At 38.2% G+C, this 24,854-nt stretch overlaps 1 protein-coding gene across 3 annotated transcripts in view; it reads right to left on the minus strand.

The window, feature by feature from the left end:
* palm3 (paralemmin 3) overlaps positions 1-21,193 on the minus strand; it is a 30,984-nt gene extending 9,791 nt beyond the window's left edge. The window contains exons 1-2 of one of the 3 annotated variants that reach the window (XM_079460600.1): positions 21,115-21,193; positions 507-561 (exon numbers count right to left, since the gene is read on the minus strand). In XM_079460600.1, coding sequence (XP_079316726.1) covers positions 507-554 — 48 coding nt within the window. In that variant the 5' untranslated portion in view covers positions 555-561; positions 21,115-21,193. Of the gene's footprint in view, positions 1-506; positions 565-20,769 lie in introns of all 3 variants that reach the window. The other 2 variants (XM_079460599.1, XM_079460601.1) reach the window with 2 other exon arrangements.
* Between the last annotated feature and the right edge of the window lie 3,661 nt (positions 21,194-24,854).

Consider the following 24,854-nt stretch of genomic DNA (forward strand, 5'->3'; position numbering starts at 1 on the left):
CATCTCTCCACCTGGATTTTGTTTTAAAACATATTTCTCATCATCTGATCTATTTTGTGACGCTTCATGAATGTTTAATGGTGACATTATTTGCCGTAAGATAAGCCTAGCATATGACAGATAATCATTTTTAGCATGAATATTTTGTATGTCAGACAGCAGGTAAAGAGGCGTCTTTACTGTCGTCTGGTGTTATTTTATCTGACCTGGACGGACTCCACTACTCTTAATAATTCAGAGGACACAGAAGGTTTGAGATCACACAATGGTTTCCATGCCCACACCTGTGTTTGTGAGTCTTTAAAGTATTGCAAGCAATGTATAACTGCTGCCATGGGATGTGTAGAGATGGTTTAGTCATGAAACGTCACCATACACTACTATGATGGATGTGTCTGTGTGCTTAAATGATGCTGTGCTTTCAATAGTGAGTCAATACACTGTGTTAGCAGGCTGGTCTGGTTCGTCACGTAATGATAAATGAAAGTGATTCCTGTTTGCCGTACCGCTATAGCCTGCAGTCGCTGCTGGTATTTCTCTGCTTCATGTTCCATCCTGGACCTGAAATAAAACAGACATTCTTTGATTTAGTTTTATTTGATTTGAATGAAAAGTTCAACAACTTTAAGTCTTACCCCGATTGAAAACGTTATAGGTCATAATAATCATTTAAAAGTGAAGCTGTCAAAGCTGACATTTTCTACAAAATCCGATCTGAAATCTCTCCTAAATCATTACTATAAACCTACTGTGGTGAATCGGGGTAAGGAGACATTTTATTACATATTCTATTGACATATTCTTGTTTCATTGTTTGGTTTGCAACACAAAGTTTTACGGTAATGAGATTTCAATGGGAGTTTAAAATCAACAATTTTGCACATTCGTTCTTAAAGCACGACAACATTTTTCATTTAGCAGTGAAGCTTCTGGGAATGAGTTGCTAAAGAATTGCCTGCGAATGGATGTTATATATATAATAAGTCCCTTTCTGATCTCCTGCACATATTGTCAGAGAGTTATTGGGTTTATGAGCTTTATTATTGGATTTAACTTCGTAAAAGATTTGTAAGCGAGTTTAGTTTCATGGTTTTATGCGTAATGTCATATTGCTTTTAGGACTATACAAAAATATCGACCCAGCAAACTATCGCAATGTTAACATTTTCATTGTTACAACAGGTTGTATTAGCAGCTTTTTACATTTTTTATTTGTTTAAATAACCGTAATGCAGTTGTTCTCAAACCGGGGGCCCCAAACTGGATCCAGGGAGCCATTATTAAATATATACATTATACATATATAAAATGTATATATACAAATTTGTGAAAAGCGCTATATAAATAAAATTGAATATATATATATATATACAGTATATAGATTTTATGCTATCAAACATAAGAAACATAAAACCACCAACCAAAAGAATTGATGTTCCAGCATTGTACAACTGAATATGTTTTTGGTTGAATTAAATTGGTAAGTTTAAGATTATAAATCTTTATTTGGGGGCCACAAAGCGATGCACTCTACACAAATGTGGGCCTTATAACGAAAAGGTTGGAGAACCACTGTCGTAATGTGTCGCATTAAGGTTGTCACGGTACCATAAACGTATCTTACGACACTATACCTTATGAAATATCACCAATCCGAGTAGAATTGCGCTTTTGTGTCATATTCATAATTAGAATCTACAAAATAGACCGAAATTCCTTAATACGCAGACATGTTTTATTTGATGAACTGTGTTATACTGCAACCTACAATATTTATAGTAGTAACTTTTAGCAAATACTGTGGAATACTTTAATATTTACTGTGGTAAGATTTATAACACTGGTGTCTAGTAAATTTAGCAACATTTAATATAGTGACTACTAAAGAACATTATTTTAACATTGATACTAATTCAATCAATGTGTGACAAATTACATTTACTGTATAGCAATGCTTTTAAAGGAAAATGTTAGACTTACTTTAAATGTGACAAAAAGTAGGTGGCGGCAATAATTTTGTGTGTCAGTGAATCATTCAACCAACTGATTCATTCAAGAACGAAGCAAGTTTCTTGACGAATGACTCGCTGAATCATTATCTTATCAGTGTCGGCATCGCGGTAATTATGAAGCTTTAGCATCGCAATTCTACCGTAGCACCGGTACACCGTGCAACCCTTAAATGCATCATATTGCAATATGACATATAATATAATTCTGCCGCATCATGTCATGTTTCTCTTGGTTTAGTGGCAGGATCATGACAGAACCTCATGTTTAGTCTGGAGAGAGGCAACTATTGTTGATTTGGCCTCTCGTCTCCTCGCTATTGATTCGTTCCCTACACCTGTTCCCCTCTTGATTTGGTACCTGGTTAATTTTGATTCATGTGGTGAGTTCCCGTCTATTCATGTCTAGTTTAGTCAAGTCCAGTGCAGTGCAGTCCAGTCCAGTCCAGTCCAGTTATTTGTATTTAATTCCAGTGTTGTCTTAGTCTTGTCTGGTTTAGTTAGTTAATCCTTGTTCCTGTTTCTATGTTATGTTTACACCCTTGTTTTGTTATGTTACCCCCTTGTGGGTTTTTGTTTTTGTCATTTATTATTAAAAGTCTGTTAACCCCTTACCCGCTGTCTGCACCTGAGTCCTCTATCCATGTCTCACCACCGTGTTCATGACAATATTGTACCGTGACCCACCTATCGTGATATGTATCGTATTGCAAGACCCTTACCAATACACAGCCCTAACGGCTTTACTTTGAAATATTAATGTTTATCAGGTGCGATGCGAGATTTATCACGTCTATTCATTTTCATTGACAAGACAGAGAGATCAGGTGATCCTGGGAAGCCAGATTCAAACTCATGAAGTCACTATGAGCACCAAAGCGCAATGTGTGATGGCATGTACCAGACTTCTGATCAACTGTGGCCAAAATAGAGATCAATTTCACATTTCATCACTCTCACAGCTGTCAGTCATGCCGGGCCTGAGGCAATAACAGGAAAACACAAGGTTCAGCTCAAAAATTCACTTTCAGCTGTGTGCACAGAAGCCCCTTTGGGTCACACTAGACTCCACGTACATACAAATAGAGCTGTTTGATCCTCGCTGATCCTAATGTTGGTACCTAGAACACCCGGCAGGAGGGAGTCTGTTTCTTGTGGTGGGAAACAATATGGGTGTGTATACTAAATATATGGAAGTAGAGAGGCTAAACAGAATAAAGAGACCTTTGTTTGAGTTTATTTCAATGAACACAGCGGGACCTAGAAATACAGAAAGATTAAAGGGAAGTCTTCCCCGTTCTTCACATTTCTTTCTAAGTATTGCCGCGGTGCTTGTTTTGTCACAGGTTTTTGAGACCCCCCGAGTTTCCATCGCAGGGAAACAAGAAGACATGTGAAATGAGACCTATACTGTGACAAAGAACCTTTCGATGTCTCTCATGTGTCTAGCGAGGTTGAGCGAGGGAGGCTTTTACCAGGATAGAAAGCATTTACTCATCTTCTTCCCCGAGGCTAATGGGTAACTTCCAAACGGCCGCGCGGGGAATCTGAGTTCTGGAGACAAACTTTGCCTGGAATAGCACAGAGGAATAAACAAAAACGAGCCTTTGATGATTCACTTTCGTCAGCTCGCAGCATAAAGTTTGGTGCCAATTAAAACGTGAAGCTCTGTGTATCTGTCAGGCACAAAAAAAAGAGAAGAGACAATAAAGGACGAAGGAGCGATAAGACGATAAACAATACGCCCCTCCGATTTCTCGTTTATGTGGCGATGCGTCCACTATATATATATGTACTGAAAAAGAAACAGATCATCATCATCTTGACATCTTTTTGAATCCTTATATTATCCTTCACATTCTCTGTTGACATTTTGTATTTCTGATCAGGGATGCACCGATGCGTAAATCTTTGGCCGATAACCGATGATTCTTTAACATTGGAAGCCGATAACCGATATATTGGCCCATATACAGCATTCTGACAGCAGTCTGATTCAAACAATATGCTTTTGTTCCTATCCTTTACACATTTATAAATACTTTAAATTGAAGTATCGGCCGATACCGATAACATTAAAAATTACCATTTAACCGCCGATACCCATATTTCTAATGGTTGTCTTTATCAACATTATTTTTATCGAATTAAATATTCTATACATTTTTACTGCTTCTAGTCTCTTAACAAAATGTTTTACACTGGCTTGATTCATTCTGACATGAAATTGGATTGTGATTCCTTAGTCTGTTGTTTAAGTTTAAGTACAAGCGGATCGAATAATGTATATTTACCCTGCTGGACACCGGGTCTGACTGACAAACCCCACTAAGAACCGTGGGAGATGAACCGAGTATCAGGGGGACGGGATCATGGGAAGTGAGATGAAAAGCTTTTTCATGCCCACACACACATATGTTGACACGCCCTGCCCCAGCAATATTCTACCTATTCATACAAAGAAAAGCTTTAAATGTAGCAGATAATATTATAATGGCTCTTTCATCATAGCTTTACTGTACTAAATCTAAAATACTCATCCCCTGAATTACACTCATTCTTGTGGAATCGCAGCTTAAGCCTGAGGAAACACAGGTAATCACAACAGACATCGAGAGAACAGGTCAGCACTAGCTTCTCTCAAACCGTCTCTCTATCTGTCACTCACTTGACACTGTCTTAGATTTGTATGTGTTCGAAAAAAGAAACTGAAATATGGATACCGTTTATGTCTGTAGCGCACGCACATGGTGCATGATGGGGCACAGAAGCTAAATGCTTGATTTTGGGGTAAACCAGTTAATTTTTAACCAATTAATATATTTAAAATATTTAAAGCAATTAAACCAACTTATACTCTTATTAAGGGTGTAATGATTCACTCGCGATGCGGTTTACGATTCTGATCTCACGATACGATTAATTCAAGATTTATTTTTACAAAACGCGTTGAGACAATTTTGAAAATTTCTTTGTAAAATAAAAATATCGTTTATGTCAAATAACAAAACCAAACTGCAATTTTGAAACAAATTACATATCTAATAAAAAATGAATAATACAAAAGTTTCTTGTAATGAAACAAACCAAGACTTTGTCTATGCTTTTACGAATTTAAACACAGCGGCCCCTGCTGCACATGTACTGGGACTTTGAATCTTCACATATTATAATCGATTTTCAACCAGCTCACGGCGAATCTCTACATCCCTAACTCTCTACATCCCTAACTCCCTCGACTTTCCTGTAGCTCAACTAAAGCTCCGAGGTCCAACAACATTCAGTTCCCAGGGAATTGACATATAAACAGCAGGTACGTCTTTAAGATGTGTGCTAAAGGTCTGGACATCTGGAAAGCATCTGCTTTGTAAATGCAGGCATCCAAAAGACATCACCCAGATGTATGTGTGCCATCAAAGACGTGTATCTTGCTAATAAAAGAGTCAAAACTAAATGCACTTTGTATAAAGTCATCTGCCAAATGCATAAATGTAAATGTTGATCTCATTGAAATAAGCAGCCTCGGTTGGCAGCAGGTTTGTGAACTTTTGCCTTCATTCAAAAACTGAAATGTAGAGCCATAAAGCGTATATGTTTAGACTGTCACTGCATGACGTAAACGTGACAAAATCTGCCGCTGTTCCGTTTGCACCCTGGCACAGTGTGACACGCTTCCCCAATTTTCAAGAAGCGAAAATGTGGTCTACCTCATGTGACTCAACCCGGCCGTGGAGAAGAGCTGCTTGTCAAGATCAACTGTTACTTTGCTGACTTGGTGGTGATAAACACCGCAGACACTGAGAACAGTTTGGTAATCTTAGTAACAGCTGCGTGTAAAAATGCGACCGTGCCCTGCAGTGCTGCACTTCAAGACCATCAACACACTTCAAAGTAGATGATCGAGGGGTTTAAATATTTTATAAGCCATCCCTTTTGTACTTTGGGGTGATTTGTTTAACCTAGTAAATCGGTAAAAAGTAGCTAACGCTTTGTGAAGGTACGTAGCAGGTATTGCGAGTGCCCTACCAGCGGCAGAGAAATCTGTCGACAGGCCACCTGGAGCCGGGCACGCAGTCTCTCCGCAGGGAAAGGAAACACATCTGTGTTCAACTAGCCTTGAACGCCAAAGCCAAAAACGCCAACAGGAAGCTGCGTTGTTGTGATCGCTGAGTGTTTTGAGTCTTGACCTGACAGCGTTTTCATATCCCACATTTGTGCGTGCTGAGAATTCCAATGAGATGTTGGCAGCTTATAACCAGGCGCTTACTAAAGACTAAAACAATATCAACGTTTTACATACTTGCAAATTGGCAAGAAAACGTTTTTCTTAATATAAAAGCCATCTGTTCCAAAATCTATCAAGCTTCTGTTTACGCCAGCAACATTTAAGCCATTAAAATGTCTACAATTTCTTAATAGTCCACTGTTTTTAATCATATTATCATTAGCACTGCGTTTTAAGATCTTGTGTTGAATTAAAAACAGCTTAACTTTTAAAAATGTTTGTTAAACGCCCTGCATACGAACAGCTACATTTGTTGGTATCCTATCCAACACGAAATCTCACCAATTTTAAATACATCACATCTTTAGGAACATGGTAGTTGCTGTCTAGCTAATACAAGCTAGTCAGGAGATATCAAATCTGGTAATCTTTCTAATGATAAATTCAATTAACCATGGTTTTATAGTAAATGTATAAACATAATGTAATGGTAGCCATCTGTTTTAAACACCATGAACAAAACTGTGTTCACTATGGCAAAATCGTGATTACCGTGATTTTACTATTGTACCAATGTTATTTCGCTTTCGTTTGTACTAAAACTACTGTATGGTAGCTCCTAACAAACACACACAATGCTAGTAGCAACAGCTAGAAGCCAGCTACCATTAAAAGCTTACAGATCATTGCAGAGCATTCTGGGATTGCATTATTATGTTCAATACAATTTGCAACAGGCTTTACACCCGTGATGCCTTAAAATGCTGTGTATGTAGACAACTCACTATATTTAGAACAAAGCTATATTGTATCGAACCTGGAAAACAAATCAACATGCAAATATGCATATAACAATGACTCTGTGTGTTTCAGTTTGGAGGGAATACAAAGGACGAGCGTGTTTATCTGTGTTAACAAGACATCAGTATGTAACTGTCAAACACCCTGAATGATCTGACCTGACACTTGCTGACTGAAGCATATTTATCAGATTCGTGACTATAAAAGCTCTTTACTCTGAGAAACAGTACTATAAAAACATGTTCTTTATTGTACGGTGTAATCCATATTTTGTCTGGTTCTGAATCACAATGTTGTGGATAGCTCTTTGTGGAAGCTTCGAAAAACAATTATATCAACCATGCAAAGATTTTTTCAATACAATCCATTTCTAGTGGCATAAAGGAGGCAGAGATTATATATATGTATATACAATGGTGGTACGTGTGCACGAATGCGCTGCAATTATGCGATTGGTTGGAACGTTAACAAAGACATACCTACAGAATTACCAGTGAATGCTTTTATTCTGCATTCAATACGACCGAATTGAAGTGCTGTTAAATGTTTCCTGGCTGGATTTCTTGCAGTAAGCCTGAGATTGCCAATGCGTTTAAATAAGCATTGACATAAATATAAGAAAACGGGAGATAAAAGCGTAGGGTGAAGAGTGTGGTGCAGTTTTGTTGTTGCTTTTACAGAATATCCAAAGCCTTAATTGTCATTGTATAGATCGTTTCATCTGACGCGCGTGTCCCTGTCACCCAGTTAACTTCTGGTTTGTGTATGTCTAGCAATATGACTATTTATATTTTATTTATGTTAATATTAATTTCTATTATTATTTCACTTTCTTAAACTGTATTAAATAAAACAATTTGTTAAATGGGTCCTGTAGTTTGGTCGCATTTTCACGTACCGTATGCTACATTGACTTCTAGCAGTTGGTATCGGAATTCAAAATACTGGAGAGGCAAGTTTAGCCAAACTTGTAGTTCTTTTTTCGGTTTCTTTTGATTGTGATCGATTGTTTGTGAACGTGTACAAATGCACAAGCGCAGTAATGTTTAATTTGCTATAACGCTTCAACTCGCTATTTATATACGGTTTTCCTGTGGCTCAGGGGTTAGAGCATGGCGCCAGCAATGCCAAGGTCACGGGTTTCGATCCCAGGAGATTGCACATAGTCGGGAGCAAAATGTATAGTACAATGCAATGTACGTTGCTTTGGATAAAAGCACCTGACTAATGTTTAAATGTAAATATCAAAAAGAAAATGAGGAATTCCTTCTGTTGTAGAGTTTATAACGTTTCATTCCCATTTAAACATCCTACTGTAATGATATGACTTCCCCCAAAGTTCTGATATCATTTTCATACCATTTTAAACCTTTGGATAATTCTGTCATCATTTATTCACCCTCATGTTGTTCAAAACCAGTATATTGTTTTTTCAATTCAATTTGAGATTTGCATAGGTGATGGAAGATCCTGTAATTTAATGAAGCTTTGAGATCTGCATCAAGGGAAATTTGTGGAAATTGTAATGATCAATAATTTGTCTTAATGAAAAAACGAGCATTGAAGAAAAGTAAATATGCTTTTATATATACTGTTAGTTATAGTTTGTGGATAGAAAATCAGAATCGGCAGGTTTCAAAAATCAGAATCGGCCAAGAAAATTGCAATCGGTCCATTTCTACTTTTCAACTGTGTGTTTTCTTTTACCACAAGCCTCTGGTTCATATTTCTGACTGGGGCGGCTGTATCGCTCCTCTATGAAAGTATTGATTCACTGCGGTTGTTTTTCACAGCCCGGCCCGTTTCAGTCCTCCTCTGGCCAGAGACGCCCAAATCAGGTTTGTGGAATTTGAATATAGTGCTACAGAAAAGTGTGTGTGTTCTGTGTGAATGTTTGTGTGTGTGAACGCTGGGGGGTATGAGAGGAATTTAAAACGTTTAGTACACCGGTTGTAACCGTGAATTCAGGTCTGGATGAGTGAATGAAAACACAGCATTCCTGACGAAACCAACGGTGTGTGTCTTTCACAAATAGCTCAACTTTTGCAAGACAACCCCTGAGGCAGATTCTAAAGTGCGATGTCACAATGAAACTTAGGAAACACAGAAAAACGAGACATTCTGATCTTTTCTCATACAGTAGGTGCGGACGGTGCATACCGATGTCTCTGGTAATAGTCACATTTTTAGCATGCAGGTATGCCTCTTAATAGTCTGCGATTATTGACTATTATTAATAAAATACACATTATAAAATACTTTTTTTATAGGGCATGCGTGCCGCTTACACAAAACTTAGGAAAATAACCTTTGATTCTCATTTCAATTCTGCAATCTCTTATTTATTGAATTAATTGTACAGCCCGACCTGCAGTCTGAGAAACTTAAGCCCAGGCTTTATTAATTTCCATCTCCGGTCGCCTTCCTTTCACCCTTTGGCCTGCACTTCAGTCCACTAACTGGTGTAATAACATTAAACGTCTCTAGGGAAGAGCAGAAGTTGCTGGCCGGCGGACAGCGTCGGTCTCTCTGAGCGTCCCTCTTGCATGGGATGTTATTGGACTGCGTAGGGAGGTTAGAAACGGATCAATAGCTTCTCTGTCAGGTGCTACACTGTGCTAAACCTTAGTGGCTCTGTTCAATAGACCCTCTGTTCGGACGAGAACAAGCTGTTGACAACCTCCACAGTTTATAGTCTGTAAAATCCTCCACTACGTCCCACACCCAACCCGAACTCCATGGGACTGTTCAAGTTTGTAGATCAGTTTTAACAATGTTGACTGTGGAGGACAGAATTCATTTATGTTAGACGTAACACACTAAAGCTATATAATATTATCATTTAAAGGTGCAACGTGGACGATTAATTGTGGAAGGATCTATTGACGGAAATATAATATAATATGCATAACTGTGTCTTCAGAGAAGACCTTACAGAATGAAGCGTTATGTTTTTAATATCTTAAGACAAACTGCTCTATAGAGCGCGTTTGGTAAATACATTATCTCCTTCGGCATAGAAGTGAAAACGTGATGACACGGTCTTTTGAAAGGGAGGGTTGGAGTGAGCTGTTGGTTGCAATTCGCAACCTCAACACTAGATGCTTCTCAATGTCAAACACTCGATCTTTAAGCGATATGTTTAAGTTTATTTTTAACATAAAGAAAGTTACAGATTGCAGCAGATAATTTGCAGAAGGCGGCTTTAGGCTATGTTCACCCTTGATTTATTTTTTATAACAAAAAATTGACAAAGGCGTTTGACAAAATTGACAAATAGCAGTCGAACACCATGAGGAAGCGGTTGTGCACGAAGGCATCCCAGAGAAACAGAAAGGCAGCGTAACGGACGTCTATTTGAATTACAAACAGATAACGCCTTTGCAATAACTAATCACATGTTTAAAAACTACAATACTAATTTCTCGCTAGAAATGCAATCAGAAGTTGTTGAAAGTTAAAATTAAACTTACATTTATACAAAACTATGCTCCAACGGGCATTTTGGCAGCCATTTTATATTTTTGAGCCTTCTCGGCCAATCACGTTCCTCGCAAGTTGTTATGGAAACGACAGGCTCTGTCATTTAATTAGCAGTGAAAAAGGTGCTTGACGTAGGGCGTTTTTTTAAGAAATGTGAACTTTTTCTACCTCAAAAGACGCTGCAGAACTGACTTTTTCACTGCCATCGCTGGCGTTTAAAAAAGCGCTCAGTCCGTTTTTTGAAAACACGGTTTACTCCATAGGATAGCAGCCTCAAAAAAAGAAGTCAAGTCTAAACACTGCCTTATTGAAATATTGAGTAATGCATATTGAATATACAATATTCTTCTGTAAAGTGGCTTTAAAGTAAATGTAGTAAGTGAGATCTCTCTAGACAGCTGTATATGGTGTGAATGCTCTGTAAAATGATCAATAATTGTTGTGTTGGGTATCAAAGGTTATTTTTGGGGATGCACGAGGTTTTACATAATCCCAGACACAGAAAATAACTCAAGATAAGTCAATAGGTCTGATAATCATCACACTGAGGTTCTTGTCAACAGGTTTGCAGACTTAAGGAGTACGGCTGTCATCAGTAGATCTGTGACTTCAGATATTCAGATTTAACACTGCATATTTCATTTTTGTTCTTCGCAGGAGCCAATATTCAGTGTTTTACACTAGAATGTCTGTTTTATATAAGCAAGCTTCATTTCATCTATTTAGGATGTTTGCAGAGGGGTGGTGAAAATGCTTTTGAAAATGAAGCAACCGTAGGAAAGGTCAGCCCTCATTGACATGCATATGATGACAGCTTAGCTAATTATAAACCATCAAATCCTGATTCATAAGGGGATTTCATATTTGAACTGTTTTGCGACTGAATGCGTCAGAAACTGAACATGGCTCTGGCAGGTTCGGTAAAATGTCACCCTGTAGGCTGTTTGTAATCTCCTGAAGATGGATAACTTCCGTCAAATCCTGTAGGTATTATCAACACCGATTACTTTTTGGAGGCTTCTTTATCAGGCCGAGCCATATAAAGCCTTGTTTGAACATCTTACGAGAAACACACGGCCATCCGAAAGCACATGCTGTGGATCGAGACGTGACTCGTGAGTCTTGATAACCACAAGCCACACCGCAGGCAGAACATGCAAAGAGCACAATGCATGTCGGTGGCACGATATCTCAGCAGATGCCAGGCTTTATAAATTAATTATACAGGGATTGATTGGGTTTCATTGTTGTTCGTGTTAACTGAAATTTACCAATACATTTAGAGACACAAGGTTGTTTCGTGAGACGGGGATTGGTGCAAAGGCTCAGATGTTTGTTATGGTAAAAACACACTTCTGACTAAAAAAAGAATGTTTTGTGACTTTTATTTTCCTCTTTCTAGGACACACTGGTTACATACAGGAAGGGAAGAGTCCTTGTCAAGGAGGGTTAGGGTTACGTCTAGTTGTCACACATTAATATACTAGAAATATCTGTTTTTTTTAATTCTATTCATGGTGTCTCAAAATTGGATACACTTGGATTTTATTACACTTTTTATATTAAGTGCAAAATAAGTGTGTGAACATAGAGCACTTTAAGTACATTAAAAGTATGTTTATATCGCTTTTAACAATGTCGCATTCTTTCAAAGCCGCTTTACAGGAAGAAACACATAAAATAGGAAAATAACGTGTATGGAGTACAACAGTACAATATATTATACACTGCACATTACATTTTGTTTAGTGTAGTTCTCTGTATCATAACTGTGAAGGTGCAACCTATGCATGTATATGCATGCTTCATCAATGTCAAATATAGTTGACTTGTAAAGCAACATTTTGGATATCAATAACATTACTGAATAAGTGGAAAAAGACAGTATGAGCAGATAAGAAAAGAGACCCAGATGGGTAGACATCTGTTCTGACGGGTCCCAACAGCGCCTTGGGACATCAGGTATTAAAGAGATGAAAACGCCCAACATTCCTCTGCTACTCACTTCATACTGGCGGATGACAACTAACAGTTTCTGTACTGATACGGAGAGTATTAAAATAAGGCTTGGATATATTTATCACGTTGGAATGTTTTATATTCAGCTGTTATACAGTGTCTGTGCTGAATCAGAGGTTTAGATGACATCAGCGGTTCATAACAGAACACTAACTTCTTAACTTCTGTGTCACTGGAAACTGCTGATTTTCCACCCAACGATAGTGTCATATTAACTCATAGCCCACGGATGAACTACAGACAGATCCTACTGACTGGTTTTTTATAAGAGACAAAACATACTGTACGATACCGAAGTTTGCCAGGTTATAACTGTATGTGAAAAACTAGGTTAACCAACATGCTTTTCAGTCTAGTCAGACCTGTGGGTACAGCAGGCTTTCCTGTGCTTTCATGATTCAAGTTGTAAAGAAAAAAATATGTAAAGTAGTTTTACTGTATATAAATAAATACTACATGTTACTACAAGTAAGTTGAATTGAAAAAGTATCCATTGGAGATGACCAATGATGCTAATAATGATGTTGTGTTAGCAATACAATTAATGATTAAGCAACTAGAATAACGTCATTGTTGGGTTATTTCAACCCATCATGGGGTCAAAAATGGACAAACCCAACTGTTTGGTTATAAATGAACATATGAGGTGTTTCAACCAAAAATGCTGGGTTGATGTAACCCATTGTTGGGTCAAATAAAACCCTATTCTGGGATAATTTAACCCAACCGTTGGGTTTGTCCATTTTTGACCAAATGATGGGTTGAAATAACCCATAAAGTGTGTGGATGATCAAAAATGTAAGATCCCACCTAAAAGCTTTTTGATCCAGAAAAAAAGCCATAATGTGATAATAGTATTGCTATTGCTAAAAGTAATATATGTTGGTCATAATTTCTTAGCTTTTAATGATACTTTAGTTAAACCCTCAAGCTTTCACATACAGTAAAGGATCATTTAAATTCCAAATCTTGACAAATGCTCCCCTGTCATCCTCTGTGTTTCTATGTGCCTCTATTTTTGAATAAGCTGCTATAGCCTAAATAAATTGTGAAAATTAACCCAGAGTGCTTTAAATTCAATACGCAGGATATGCATACGAAATTATTTTGATTTGTCTGAGAAAAATATGTGCATTTAAAATCTGCATGTTATCAAAGCACATAAATATTCATGATCAGGCAGTTATTGTGTATTAAAGGCAAAAGGCCGGTGCACCAATTTAGCCACAATATTAAGCATCATCAGATTTTAAATATGTAAAACAAGAGAGACTAATAATACTGCTTCTTAAAATTCATCCCAAGTTCGGCCTCATTTATTCATCTTGACTTTAATGAACAGAAATAGTAAGTCACAGTCAATGATTAAACAAATCTCGTTCCCCAACGGGAAATCAAAAGCCCACTCGGCCTCCAAAGGGTCTCACGCTCGCTTTGTCAAATGTATCAATATATTTTGCCGGATGTTCTTAGTATCATAACAGGAAAGAAAAGCGACATGTAATGACTTGTTGCTGTTGTTATCAGGGATTAGTGGTTTTCTTAAACAGGTTTAGAGAAGAATGTAAGACTAGCCTCATCCTGTCTAAACCATACCGACAGCCGTCTGTACATACTTCCTCAAGCATGTCATTAAAGACACAATTATTGACCTTCCTCGCATGCTTGTGTCCAATTACACGTGGCCTTGATTCAGCTACGCAGCTAAAATAGTCTGAGAAAACAGAGTGGTGTGTAAACCCAGCTATGGGATGAAAAATACATATTGCACAATCCATTAGATAATAACTATGTGGTCCATTGGATGTTTCAGTGAGCCACCAATATTTTGTATGAAATGCTCATTTCGGGCTGAACTATTGAGCAGTTGGCATAACTTTTTTTACTCTCTAAGACACATTAATGGTCTTTATTAACACAATCTCTCTTTATATTTGACTTTCTTTGCATCTGAAACTCTGCACATGTCACATTATAGATGTAGAACCGGATATTGTGTTGACTGTGTGCCCGTCCATCTGTACACGCATGCAGAAACCATGTGCTGATGTGAATGTTTTCACCCTATCATAAACATATATTGTTTTGACTAAAGTTAAACACGCACATACTTTTTCCGTTGAAATAGAAATGACTCATTAACACTGGTCAGAAATCACAGAGACTGTCAACAAAACGTGACCCTCAAACTACAAAACTGAGATAATAATCCCTCTTTTTAAAACCCCAAGCACATTTGATTTAAAATACTTTAAAAAGGTTTTCCTACATCTCGCTGCCTCTGTAAACTCACAACAGGTTCGGTTATCTTTGACTGACAGCATCAGGTAATTACGCCTGATAGTTCAACCCACTTTACAATTTACCGTAACATCAAACTACACTTAGTCTTAAAGGGATACTCCAGCCAAAAATGTAAATTCTGTCATGAATTACACACACATATATATCATTTTTCCTACAATGGTAGAGGATGATGTTAAATGATCACAACTGTGATTATGGCTGCCACGATTAAAGTGATTTTGTCATCCATTCTGTCAAACCTGTATGAGTTTCTTTCTTCTGCAGAACACAAAAGAAGGTATTTAGAAGTTATGCTGCTAACCAAACAACACTGATACCCATTGACTTCCATTGTATAAACACACAACCAATGAGACAATTCTTAAAAGATCTTCTTTTGTGTTTTGTGAAAGAGTCATATACAGGTTTTGATCCACTATTAAATCAAATCAAATATTTTATATTTCGGGTGAACTGTCCCTTTAAATCAGATCTCAACCCATAGACTGCGATTTATGTTTCACCTCACACATGAGTCCTGGCTCTCAAAGAGAAAATCTGGGATTGTCACAATAACACATTACTTGTCACACCATTCATTTGTAATGTAGACGGTGTAACGCCCGAAATGTACCGCCATTATAATCAAGGCGTGGACAAGATGTAAAAGAGATTTATTTTGTGTGTGGTTTTGTAGATCTGTGGTTTTTGACATGCGATGAGCAAACACTGAACAGCAGGGCTATAATAGTCCTGTAAACTGTAGACACTTCAGTCAGTGATCACAATGGGACACTGCTCGGTGCTCAATTTTGTATGTCATGCTGCTAAGAGGATGAAGATGAAGTTACGACAGTACTTTGATTTACGGATAAAAACGTAATTCAGGAACAAATCTTTACTTACTTTAGATTGTAAATAAATGTGATTATGGTCATTTTTGTCATAATCATGCGGTCCTATCAAGCAGATTATCAGTCATTATCATCTCGCTTATATCTGTAGAAAATAAGAAACCAAAGGGGTGATAAAAAGAATGTAGTTTGAAGCTTTAATAGCACAAGCTGAAGATTATACCAGACTTCTGTTCATTAATAATTACAAGCACCCTTAACTGCCCTTCATGCATGCATAAAAAGTTATTAAGGTGGCACACCAACAGCTTCCAAAATATTTGTGGCTCCATACGGCAGATATGACAGAAGGGCCGTGACCTCGTATCCTTGACGCACTGCAGGGTGTCGCTGGGTTTATACTACTGCTGAATATGTTTGTCAAATTTTAGAGTTCAAGACAAAGCAAGTACTTTTATAGCATCTGTTTAATAGAGGAATTTAACAGTAGCTTACAGGAACACTTCACCCCAATATAAAATGTCTGTCTTCATTTACTCCCCTCAAATTGTTTCAAATCTGTAGAAATGTCGTTGTTCGGATGAACACAGAGAAAGATATTAGGAAGATTGCTTGAACCAAACACTTCTTGGTCACCATTGACTACCATATTTGGAAAATTTGCCTTATTAATGTCTTGGCTCTGTTGAACACAAAGAAGATATTTTGAAGAATTTTGGATAGCAAACAGTTCTGGGACACTTCTACCATTGTCATTCTTTCTATGGTGTTCCAGAACTGTTTGGTTAAAACCATTCTTCCAAATCTCCTTCTCTGTGAGGGTGAGTAAATGATGACAGAAGTTTTATATTTGGGAACGGCCACTTTAAGATCCTGGAACCTGCAGGTTGTAGGTTCAAACCCTACAACAACTGATGTACAGTACAAACATGTTTCCTATGAATTGCACCAGCAGTCTTCTGAAGAGTGTCTTCAGAAAAGAAATAAATCTCTTTTAAAAACTGCATTATTAAAGTACACTAATTCATAGTCACATCGGGTCCACTTCACTAAGATCTACTCGCCCATAAAGCTAAAACAACACAGCACGCAGCGAAACCTAGTCTCAAAGCCAGCCAGAAAAAGCATTTGACAGACACAGCCACTAAATAAACTTCCGATTTATTACCTGCAGACTTCCTGAAGCCAGACTCCTTCGCTTTCACGATGTAATAATAAGATCTGAGTGACACAGAGTCAAGATCTGATGGTGAAATGAACTAATGAAACGTAGATGAGAAACTGCTAGATTTGGACGTGAACGTTTATTTAGCCTACAATTTTACTGCAGTGAGAAATTTCAACACTGCCAATTCCTTTTGTCACAAACTCAAATGAGAGAAAATAATTGAACAAAATGTATGCTCCGTTTTCTCTAGCGCGTGTTAACATAGGACAATGCTGGGAACAGTAATGAAAATAGGTTGCACCACAACAAAATGTGCACCCACACAAATGCTCCCAAATATATTCTGAGGTCGCACAGGTAAAATTTAGGGAGCATATGGTTGCAATTTCGTAAATTGTGTTCTCGCAAAACAAGTCGGATCTCACGAGACACATCGGATCTTGCGTTCACACCCCTAGAAATTTGCTATGTCTGAATTGTGTTAGCTTATAGCACCATATAATGCAAACGTGTGCAATGTCTGCGTTATTTTAGCACCTGATTCACTAACCCCTCTCCGTCATTTAATATTACATATTATTTATACGCAGACATTTTAGTTTTGTAATAACAATACCGTAATGCCGTGGTATTTTTGATTAAGGTTATTATACTGCCAAAATCTCATACCGGCCCATGCCTAGCTGCCTCGTCGTGTTTCTGTGGCTCTGCATCTCCACAGCGGTTCCACATCGAAAATAAACACGTCTCCTGCAGCTAGACAATTTTTTAACCAGCGGGTGTCTGTGAAACACAAACGTCCTGAGACAGCAACCGGGTACGATGGGGGAAATATACTCTCTGTTCAATTACACATAGAGGAACAGCACCTCAGGCTGTTGTATAGATGCTCTCTGGAAGATGAAATCGAAATTTAGGATCCAAAATGAAATGGTTCTGGTGGGAAGTCTTAAAGTAGATTTATTTATAATCCGAAAAAGAAAAGCTTTTTTCAAGTCTTCTATCATCTCTTAAATTGTCCTGCAGGCCTGGAAGGGAACACAGAGCTGCAACAGCATCATCATCCTGCACCGTTTCATATGAATTTGCATCACAGCTGTTATTTCTCACCAATAAATATAAATCCTTCAACCAAAAAAATTCACCCTTGTGTCATAAACATGTATGAAATTCTTTTGTGGAACAGATATTTTTTGAGTTCATACAAATCAATGGTTGGGGGGGGATCTGTGTTGTTTGGTTACCCAACGTTCTTCAAAATATCTTCTTTTGTGTTCTGCAGAAGAAATTTCGTCATACGAATTTACAAAGATATGAGGGTGAGTAAATAAAGGAAAAACTTTTTGGGTGAACTATCCCTTTAAAAGCCCAAAAGGTATGATCAGGATAAACATTGTTATTGACTACAGGCCCAAGTCTAGCTGGGATACTGTAGGAGAAAGTAAACTGAACACAAGTGAGGCCAGCAGTTTATCACGGTCTGCCAAAAAGGTGTCCCGTGTCCTGCTTCGAATCCAGAGTCACAGCAATGCTTCAAACTGGACAGGTCATTTTTCTTGGTATAAGTGTGTGTTTGACAGCACGGCGACCCTGTGACGCCAAATCACTTTCTTTAAGCAAACTGAGCATCCATCATCTATGATTCTCTGAATGCTCGACGGTTCACTGAAACCGCTGTCATTCTGTCTCATTCATTCTCACACTGTTACATGTCTGTATGACTCAATAATCTCCTGTTGACTAGATTTTTATTTTCACTTTTGAAATCTTGTCCGGGCTTTCCACTCCGGTGGACCTGAACGGTAGTTTAAGTTCTTCCCTTCATGGGTGAAAAAGCAGCTGAACAAGTTGAAACTTCCAGTTCTTTCAGAGCTGTTGTATATATTTTTTAGACACTCTTGTTTTCGGTTCTTGCACAGACAAGTAGGCGTCTAAAGAAATGTGAAGAAATCTCTGAGTGTATTCTCTCCCGTCTAAGAGTGCATTCACACCGGACTCATTTAGTAGAGTTTTTTTTTCTTGGTGCGGTTCGATTGGGCAGCTGTGAAAGCACCAATCACATTTCAGTGCGCACCAAATAAGCGTACCAAGACCTCCTTGAAGATGTGGTCACGGTACGCTTTCAAACGAATGCTGGAGTGGTTCATTTGTGGTAAGAACGTGATCCGACCATGAACAGACCCAAATGCAAAAAGTACTGCCCTTTTTTGGACTAAACAAGCTGCCGCTGTGCCGTGCGTTATGGAACGATGACAAGTGTTTGTTGACCGTTTGCACTAGCATGGCAGCTCGCGGACAAACTTAAGAGTTGTGAGGAGGTGCGGAGCCTCGTAGTAATTTGGTCTAGTGACCAAATTACATCCTAACTTTGAAAAACTCACAAGAACAGCACGATATATTCATTGTTTAGCAAACAACCCAAGAAAAGCGGGTTTAACAGATTTGTGGAACAAAGCCGGGTTAAGGTAAAGAAACTCCGCCATCACTACATCGAAGTGCGGGATGTACAAGTTCCCCTGGTACGATGACTTTGATAATATACTTGACATTACCATCACTGCTAACAATGATGTGACTGATGCTAGCACAGTTGACTGGGCTAACATTACCACATTTGACATGCAATGTTGACTGAGTTTATTTCGTTTAGAAAAGCAGTTTAGGAAATATGTTCTCTCGCCAACAAGTGATGTGGATGCTGTCACGTTTCATTTTGGTTCGTTTCAACTGGTTTGGACCAAAGCAATCAGTGTGGTGTGAAAAGGAACCAACAACTGAAAAATGCAACAATGTATGATTTTTTGTCACTGGTCCAATGAGCATGCCAAGATCGTTCAGATCGTACAAATACGGGGGCGAGTGATTCCTCCATTTTTCCCACCGAGAGGTCACGCTGTGACGTTTTGATCTTCTATTGGTCTCACGCACTCACGTGACGCGAATTCGCAGGTCAAAGTTCACCAAACTTTAACTTTGCTACGCAGCAAAATATACGAAATATCGTTGGACGGGCTTGCGTATCCGGTCTGTCGCATTCGTATGAATGGAAGTCAATGGAGGGAAAAGTCAAGTGTGACCACGGCATTACTATGGATTATTCAAACAGAACAGATCTAGCACCTAAACGGTACTGATCCTTACATCAAATGACAACTGATAGCTTGTAAAAACTAAACTGATGTATTTAGCTCTGTTGTCACACTGGCTGATGGGATTAACTACTCAGGGTGTTGCAGACACACAGAGACACCTGTTTAGCATATCAAGTGATATCAGTCCATGTGAGATTAAGTTCAGCTCAGAGTTATTGTTCAATTTCTGTGAAACCATATTAAATGAATATGGCATCTCCTTCAAGATGTGTAAGAAGCCTTTCAAGTATTTGTTCTCATTTGCTTTCTTGACAGTTTAAGGTTTAAAAAGATCCATTTGTACTTGTTTTATTGTGACAGGGAATAAAAAAACACCTTGGACTTCTCAAACATTCAAATACACCCCTCAGGAAAATTAAACAGAGTTTTATTATAGAAAAAGCGTTGTGAGCTAGTTTTGGGCACATTGTTTAGCATTTGCATTACAATAGTTTTGCTACAAATGTAATGCTTAAACTTTACCACGGTAAGGTAAATGTGTGCCTAAAAACCGTTAAATATCCATCATATATTTTCTTATGTTAAAAACACATATGTGACACGTTATTAGCAGATATTTATTGCTTATCTTTATTGGATGAATCTACGTTATAATGCGCACTTCAAATCGAGAACGCGCGCGCAACGGTCGCGCCTTCGGTTATCGCATATGTGCTCGCGCGAAGATCGAATCTAGTATATCGATACAAAATCAAAACCGATTATTGTTTTTAATCAAACACAACGTGAAACGCGTTTCCGACATCTTTTAAAAACCGTGAAGACATCTTACCTGTGGCACGTGTATCCTTCCGAATAAGTATGAAACGTCCAAAAAGAAAGCAAATGAGACAGCGGAACTGACAGCGCTCAAATCACGTTTTATCGATGTGTGTACTCCGACAACATTTAATCCATAAAGTTGAACGCGTTTCCTCAGAAAACACCTGAGGAGCTTCGCCCGGCCGGGGCGCGTTTATGACTTCAGTTCGACACTAAAACCTGCTGCCGACCGTCACACAAAAACACGCCGTTAATGCGTAAAGTTGAACGAATGTGTTTCAATCTTCGGCTGAAAACTTTGTGAGTCTCCCACCTCACGCACATCGGCTGAAGGGCTCGTGAGGTGTCTGGTTACCTGCTGCTTCGGTTCCTGGTTGTGAGGCGCAACCCACTTCTGCCGCGATCTTCCCGTTCACTTCATTAAACTGCCAGGCTTGCTTTTTATGTGTTTTTAGACCTGTTAAACATTAACCTCTCGTGTGGTGTGTGTTTGAGCGACTATTGACCCGTTTACAAAACTCCTGCAATCGACTACTGTGTGTTTACAGAGAACATCTGATGCCATTAATTAAAACGATTAAATTGTATTAAAATACATCCTGGCGATGATAAATGTGAATATGTCTACGAATAAGAAGATTCAGCCTCGTTTATCATCCGCGCATGTGTAGACTTCAAGAAGAAGAAGGCCTTTGTAAAGACCTTTTCTCGTGAGAAATCAGATTTTGAACAGAGATTTTTGTTTTGTTTTAGCCCTTTTTAATGCTATGACAGCATGTGTTTGAGTTAGCATGGACTACAGAAGTTTGTGCTAAACCTGAGGCATGTTGCCCGCATCATGTTTACAAAGAACACCTGATGCCATTAATTAAAACGATTATATTGTATTAAAATACATCCTGGCGATGATAAATGTGAATATGTCTACGAATAAGAAGATTCAGCCTCGTTTATCATCCGCGCATGTGTAGACTTCAAGAAGAAGAAGGCCTTTGTAAAGACCTTTTCTCTTGAGAAGTCAGATTTTGAACAGAGATTTTTGTTTTGTTTTAGCCCTTTTTTATGCTATGACAGCATGTGTTTGAGTTAGCATGGACTACAGAAGTTTGTGCTAAACCTGAGGCATGTTGCCCGCATCATGTTTACATAGAACACCTGATGCCATTAATTTACGATTATATTGTATTAAAATACATCCTCACGATTATAAATCTGATAATACTTCGATATGGACCTACGTGTCTATGAATAAGAAGATTCAGCCTCGTTTATCATCCGCGCATGTGTAGACTTCAAGAAGAAGAAGGCCTTTGTAAAGACCTTTTCTCATGAGAAGTCAGATTTTGAACAGAGATTTTTGTTTTGTTTTAGCCCTTTTTTATGCTATGACAGCATTGAAGGGGGACTGGGGGGATCCGGGACCCCCGTTAGGCATTAGGGACCCCCACAACAAGTAAAAAATAGACTTAGGATGGTCCCTCAGATATTTGTATCTGAGTAAAAATTATAATGATATTGACAAATGTGATTAAATTCATGCAATGGATTTGGTACATTTTGTGAATTAATTATTTACAATAATTTATATTAAGTTTGTTTATGGGCTAGTTGTCATGTCACTTTAAATTTGAAATGCCAAACAACCATAAAATGTCATTTCTGTTCACCAAGCCTGTATTGATTTGATCCAAAACACAGTAAAAGCCTGTTTTGAATAAATATAGTTATGCATATTATGATCAAATATATTGTGTATTTTGTATAAATTATATATTTTCGACACGAACCCCCACCCACACCCAAAGTCACATGGTGGGGACCATAAGACTTTTTATTACAGAATCCGCATGTGTAGACTTTAAGAAGAAGACCTTTTCTCATGAGAAATCAGATTTTGAACAGAGATTTTTGTTTTGTTTTAGCCCTTTTTTATGCTATGACAGCATGTGTTTGAGTTAGCATGGACTACAGAAGTTATTGCTAAACCTGATGAGGCATTTTGCCCGTATCATGATTTGAAGGCTCTCCAGATAGCATCCTAACTGGAAGCTAGGCAAGCTAGGACATCCGACCTGGTGAGTCCAAAAATATTGATCTAGAAATAGTGAAAATTTTTCTATGAAAACATTACATTACAAATGCATTACATCCTGGAAGATTGTGTATATTCAGATTTCAATGCTAAATGTAAACAACAAAACCATACAGTGTATGCTAATACTCTCTTGCAAAAAGCTTTTTCCGATTATAAATGATCAGCATAAAAACTAGAATGAACTGGAATTCTATAATAATGAATTTCTGTATTTATGTTTGGCATGACCTCTTTTATTTCAATGATAGCGTATATTTGAGCTATAAACCAATGTCATTCTGATCCACTTCTGTACAAAACTTCACTGCGGTTTCCCTATAAAATGGACTTGGCAACTGTCCACATGACATAAATCTGGGTGTGCAAGTTTAGGGCAACCTACTTTTGATCCCTGGTAAAATGCACTGTAGGAGTGAGGGATCAAAGACGTGGTGAAATTTGTGAGAAATGTTCCACAGCATGACCAAAGTCTCGGCGTTCTGTCAACAACTGGGTTTCCTTTTGTTTTCCGTGTTTATTATCTGATAAAGATTGAATGGAAGGAGGGAAACCGTTTGAGCAGCATGAGAACTAAAAGTGGCAGGTCTCAAAAATAAAGGCTGGAAGCCGAGGTCTTAGAGGAGGAAAAGGTTGAAGAACACAAAGCCCTTTGACACTACAGAGTAAACATTTTATCAGCTTTTCAGTAACTCTCAGTAAATGTTGACGGCTGGATTGCAAGCAACAAAGAAAGAATTTTATTCAGTGTCCATTAATGTGCACTTGCAATGGCCACCATGCACAGTTCACAAAACAGTAGGTCTCATTTTCCTTTTAAAGTTTCAGAAGGGTGCTCACGACTTCCCCCTCTGTGGACGACTCCACGGTGGACTTTTGCCCATTGCATCACCAAAGTGGCCTATGTGTCTTGTTGGCAGATGCAATAGATGTCTTTGACTTTATACTGACACCTATTGGTGTGGATGCAGCATCACACGAAACACGTCGAAAACTTTTGTTTCCAACAGTTTTGGTACTGTTGCTTTAATTCACTTTACCTGTCTTTAAGCACCTATTGAGCTTATTGCTGTAAACTTGTATTTTCAGTTCATATAACCAAATGTCTTCCTAACCTTTCATCAAAATGTAATTACTTACTTCATTCTATAACAACTTTGCTTAACGTCACAAGTCCCCGTCCTGTCAACCACCTGTCATATAGAGACTTTCACAATCCAGATTTAGTTGGTAATGATTATGTTTTAACTAGAAATGCAGCGCATCACATACGTTAAATAGATTGACGTAAAACTATATGAGAATATAATAATTAGCTTTAAGGATATGCTTTTACAGTTACAATGTTCACTGATTGTTAAAGCTCGTCTTTGCTTGTGTAGCTTGGGTGCAGTCGACCTAAAACACTGCAATCGTTCCCATAGATCGTCTAAGGGATTCTACGATGTGTTCGGGAACGTCTCTCTCGTGAGGCACAGTGCCTGAGTTTCCATGGGAACTGCAAATCCACCTCCCGCCCTACATGTAGACCTTGTGATATTTTTTAACAATGTCATGCAGAAAAACTAGCGCACTAAAAGCAGTGGGTTGATCCGAGTCTCCCTCGCTCTCTCTCTTATTATTCTCATACACGGGTTTAATTTTATTCGGCTGAATGATAAATAAATTACCAATGAAAATTCATACGAAAGCTCTGCATACGAAGAAAAGCACTTAAATCGTACAATCTTGTCATTTTTTTAATGCTGTGATGCATGGAGTCACAAAGCTTTAGCTGATTATTTTACGTGTATTGTTTTTTTAATGACTCTTTCCGCTCGTGCATTTGGCCGAGGCTTTTATCCAAAGTGATTTGCAGTGCATGGCTTCACGAGCTACACGAAAATCTATGGGATTTGAATCTTAGCGTTGCTAGCAACAGGTTGAGCATTGAGAAATAGTCACATATGCATGCATGCACCCACAAAAATGCATTACATGCAGAAATGAGTTTGCACAACTCT

Source organism: Barbatula barbatula (assembly GCF_947034865.1).
Source record: "Barbatula barbatula genome assembly, chromosome: 7".
Taxonomy (NCBI): domain Eukaryota; kingdom Metazoa; phylum Chordata; class Actinopteri; order Cypriniformes; family Nemacheilidae; genus Barbatula; species Barbatula barbatula.